At 47.2% G+C, this 4890-nt stretch overlaps 1 protein-coding gene across 1 annotated transcript; it reads left to right on the top strand.

The window, feature by feature from the left end:
• The first annotated feature begins 1987 nt into the window (after positions 1-1987).
• Positions 1988-4609, top strand: LOC135983637 (uncharacterized). Its single transcript, XM_065596387.1, has 2 exons — positions 1988-3045; positions 4040-4609. Exons 1-2 carry the CDS (start codon positions 2469-2471, stop codon positions 4513-4515), a joined length of 1053 nt encoding a protein of 350 aa, XP_065452459.1. The 5' UTR covers positions 1988-2468; the 3' UTR covers positions 4516-4609.
• The last annotated feature ends 281 nt before the right edge of the window (positions 4610-4890 follow it).

Below are 4890 nucleotides of genomic sequence, written 5' to 3'. Positions count from 1 at the left end.
TTAGTCTGCATTCCAAATCTAGAAACTCTGGGAAGAATCAGGATGTTGATTTTCTAGGAGAAAAATAGCATTTTATACGCTCTTATTCTTAGACTTGTTTTGACTGTACTTGTGGCCTGTCATATTGTATCACATCAAGAGCAGAGGCAGTCTACATTCAGGGATGTGTTCCACCTGAAAGCTATGCACTCAACTTAGTGCTTTTATGCTGATAATCTAACAGTGTAGCACTAAACAACTTAGAATACCAGATAGCCTTAATGTATAGATAAAAGGAGATATGTATTTAATACCTTTGACCATTAAAACCCCAAACAAAGAAGGTATCAAATTTAGAGCAACTGACCCTAACCACACACTGTACTGATGCCAACTACCTGGAAATTCAATTCCTAGGTCAGCAAACATTCCAACAGAAAGTGACAGCTGCTTTCTTTTCATATAGATTTATACTCCACAGTGAAATCTTTCTAACTAGGATTAAAACAGTGAAGTATGAAAATGGCAAAATTAATAAAACCCTCAAAGTAATGACTTTAGCACTCGTGTTCAGTTATGATTTGGAGTCTGTTTTTTACGTGGACTTTGATGCAATAAAGTAGTAAGAGGTAATGGAGGGATTCAATAAGGAGAGAAAAACTGATTTAAAAAAAGAAAAAATATATAATATTGCCTTGTGCTCATTGTTTTTAGGATAATAGAAATCTTGATTTCAGTTTGAACATGGTCATTTGAGCCTTAGTTAACATTTAAACAAGATGGTTTAAAGGACTGAGCTGTTCATGCTCTTACCTAGTAATCACTGATATCAAATGTTGACCTAGCAATTTGTTAATACTTTAAGCAGTCAATAGCTCCCAAATTACACAATTTACATGCCCTGACATGAAATTTAACAGAACTATAAAGAGCCCTATTTTGCCACCCTTGATGAGCAGTAAAACTTACTCTACTTTTTCAGCCTTCTGCTCATTTCCCCTATGTAGGGGAATCTACATGGTGGGGTAGAGCTGCTTTAGTGGTTCCTATGTCATCAATGCTCCTGACCCTCAGCACAGGGAGCTTTCCCAGGGCAAAGGGAACATAGGTAGGACATTCCTATGCCTCAATTATCTCTGACTGCTATAATGGCCTGTAACAGACTTCACTTACTGCTAGGGGAGTCCACTCATGGCTGGGTCTGGGGATCAGCTCTCATCCGGTTTATTACCCCCTTCCATTGCTTGCTTGCCCTGCAGTCCCTCCTCAGGACTTGGGATGTTCACTGTTTGGGACTCTGCCCTCCAGCAACATCACTATGTAAAAAGAAGAACAGGAGTACTTGTGGCACCTTAGAGACTAACACATTTATTAGAGCATAAGCTTTCGTGGACTACAGCCCACTTCTTCGGATGCATATAGAATGGAACATATATTGAGGAGATATATATACACACATACAGAGAGCATAAACAGGTGGGAGTTGTCTTACCAACTCTGAGAGGCCAATTAATTAAGAGAAAAAAAACTTTTGAAGCGATAATCAAGCTAGCCCAGTACAGACAGTTTGATAAGAAGTGTGAGAATACTTACAAGGGGAGATAGATTCAATGTTTGTAATGGCTCAGCCATTCCCAGTCCTTATTCAAACCGGAGTTGATTGTGTCTAGTTTGCATATCAATTCTAGCTCAGCAGTCTCTCGTTGGAGTCTGTTTTTGAAGTTTTTCTGTTGTAATATAGCCACCCGCAGGTCTGTCACTGAATGACCAGACAGGTTAAAGTGTTCTCCCACTGGTTTTTGAGTATTTTGATTCCTGATGTCAGATTTGTGTCCATTAATTCTTTTGCGTAGAGAGTGTCCGGTTTGGCCAATGTACATGGCAGAGGGGCATTGCTGGCACATGATGGCATATATCACATTGGTAGATGTGCAGGTGAACGAGCCCCTGATGGTATGGCTGATGTGATTAGGTCCTATGATAGGTATGTGTGTATATATATCTCCTCAATATATGTTCCATTCTATATGCATCCGAAGAAGTGGGCTGTAGTCCACGAAAGCTTATGCTCTAATAAATTTGTTAGTCTCTAAGGCCTGGTCTACACTAGGCGTTTATGTCGAAGTTAGCGCCGTTAAATCGAATTAACCCTGCACCCGTCCACACTGCGATGCTATTTAGTTCGACATAGAGGTCTCTTTAATTCGACTTCTGTACTCCTCCCCGACGAGGGGAGTAGCGCTAAATTCGACATGGCCATGTCGAATTAGGCTAGGTGTGGATGGAAATCGACGCTAATAGCTCCGGGAGCTATCCCACAGTGCACCACTCTGTTGACGCTCTGGACAGCAGTGCGAGCTCGGATGCTCTGACCAGCCACACAGGAAAAGCCCCGGGAAAATTTGAATTTGAATTCCTTTTCCTGTCTGGCCAGTTTGAATCTCATTTCCTGTCTGGACATCGTGGCGAGCACAGCAGCACTGGCAACAATGCAGAGCTCTCCAGCAGTGATGGCCGTGCAGTCTGGGAATAGAAAGAGAGCCCCAGCATGGACTGATCGTGAAGTCTTGGATCTCATCGCTGTGTGGGGCGATGAGTCCGTGCTTTCCGAGCTGCGATCCAAAAGAAGGAATGCAAAGATCTACGAGAAGATCTCTAAAGACATGGCAGAGAGAGGATACAGCCGGGATGCAACGCAGTGCCGCGTGAAAATCAAGGAGCTGAGACAAGGCTACCAGAAGACCAAAGAGGCAAACGGACGCTCCGGATCCCATCCCCAGACATCCCGTTTCTACGAGGCACTGCATTCCATCCTCGGTGCTGCCGCCACCACTACCCCACCAGTGACCGTGGACTCTGAGGATGGGATACTGTCCACGGCCGGTTCCTCAGACATGTTAGGGGACGGGGAAGATGAGGAAGGAGATGAGGAGGGCGAGGCAGTTGGCAGCTCTCACAACGCTGATTTCCCCGACAGCCAGGATCTCTTCATCACCCTTACAGAGATCCCCTACGAAGCGTCCCCAGCCATTACCCCGGACACAGAATCTGGTGAAGGATCAGCCAGTAAGTGTTGTAAACATCTAAACATTTATTTTTAACAAAACAGGAATATTAACAATTAAAAGAATGGGTTGTTCATGATTAGTGTGCCCTAGGCGCTTAACGGTTTAGTAAGGGGCAGTGCAAGTTTTGAAAAGAAATCTAGCAATGTCCGGTTTTCAGTGATTGTCCTGCACAAGCCGCTCTACTGTGTATTCCCTGCTACTGCAGCTACAGTAAAATGCGGTCTATATGTGCGGGGATAGAGCAGTAATCCTCCTGGGACATCTCGATGAAGCTCTCCTGGAGGTAACTTGAAAGCCGTTGCATGAGGTTCTTGGGGAGAGCGGCCTTATTGGGTCCTCCGAAGTACGACACGTTGCCGCGCCACGAGATTATCAGGTACTCGGGGATCATTGCTCTGCACAGCAGGGCGGCATACGGCCCTGGTCTTTGGAGGCTTTCCCGGAGCATTCTCTCTTTGTCGCTCTCGGAGATCCTCATCAGGGTGATGTCGGCCATGGTGACCTGCTTTTAATTAGGTAGGGGAATGTTAGTGTTGGGACTGCTTTCCCGTTCCTTTACAGAACTGTCACCGCTTGTTTGCAGCCACGCGGTGGAGGCGGGAGAGGGGCAGCCGAAAGGGATCATTCCCGGGGACAGCCGCGAGGGGGTGGGACAGGGGCAGAGTTCCCGCTTGCCGGATTGCTGGCAGCAGGGACTGACATTGATTTAAATGTGAAATGAGGCCAGTGGTAATATAAAAGTTTTAAACTGCCACAAGTGTACGGCTTACCATGTCTGCCTGCAACAGAAATTCCGTTGTGCTGCCTCGCTTCTCAAATGTGCTGTTCAAGACCCCAGGCACAGAATGCGAAGGCCGAGAATTCGACCTTGTGCTGAGTGCGCATGTGAAAGGTGCTGTGCATGGTCTTGTTCACAGAGAAAGACTATGTTCTTTGTTCACAACTACATTTATCTTTCAGAGGAATTCACTCCCTTTTTCCCATTTCCACAGCCCCGTCTGCGACTGTCTCACAACCTAGCCTGGAATCACACTCCCAGAGGCTAGCGCGGATTAGGCGTAGGAAGAAGAGGACACGGGAGGACATGTTCTCTGAGCTTATGGCCTCTTCCCAAGCCCAGGCAGCACAGCAGACCCAGTGGCGGGAGAACTTGACCCGAATGCACCAAGCCAACATGGATCGGGAGGAGAGGTGGCGGCAGGAAGACCAGCAGGCGACTCAAACGCTGCTTGGACTACTGAGGGAGCAAACGGACACGCTCCGGCGCCTTGTGGATGTTCTGCAGGAACGGAGGCAGGAGGACAGAGCCCCGCTGCAGTCCATCTCTAACCGCCCTCCCCCGCCACCAAGTCCCATACCCACCTCACCCAAAGTGCAAAGAAGGAGAGGCGGCAGAGTCCCTGCTAACTCTCACTCCACCCCTGCAGAGAGCTCTAGTAGCAGAAGGCTCTCATTTCCCAAAATTTGAAAAGTTCTTTCCTTCCCGCCTGACACAAGCCCACGTCCAAGTTTCACCTCCCAATGCCATGTGTAGTTGATAATAAAAAATTCGTTTCTGTTAACTACTGTTTCAGTCATGTTCTTTTGGAGGAGGAGGGGAAAGGGGGTTGGAAATTGGACAGGACAGTCTCCTTTGGCAGGGTACATAGTCGGGGGCAGGCACAGCAGCAGGGCACATACACAGTGCAGTGATGCAGTGACTAGTTGCCCCGGTTAGTCTGGGAGGTTGTTTTGATGTAATGTTGGGGGGGGTGGGTTGCTCTGTGACTTTGTGGCGGGGGAGGGCAGTTACAGATCTTAAGCGCCGGTCCTTAGACAGGATCACAGAGCCACACAGCATGGG

Source organism: Chrysemys picta, chromosome 5 (assembly GCF_011386835.1).
Source record: "Chrysemys picta bellii isolate R12L10 chromosome 5, ASM1138683v2, whole genome shotgun sequence".
Taxonomy (NCBI): Eukaryota; Metazoa; Chordata; order Testudines; family Emydidae; genus Chrysemys; species Chrysemys picta.
Note: the sequence above shows the minus strand (reverse complement) of the source record. Positions and strands in the feature narration are given on the sequence as shown.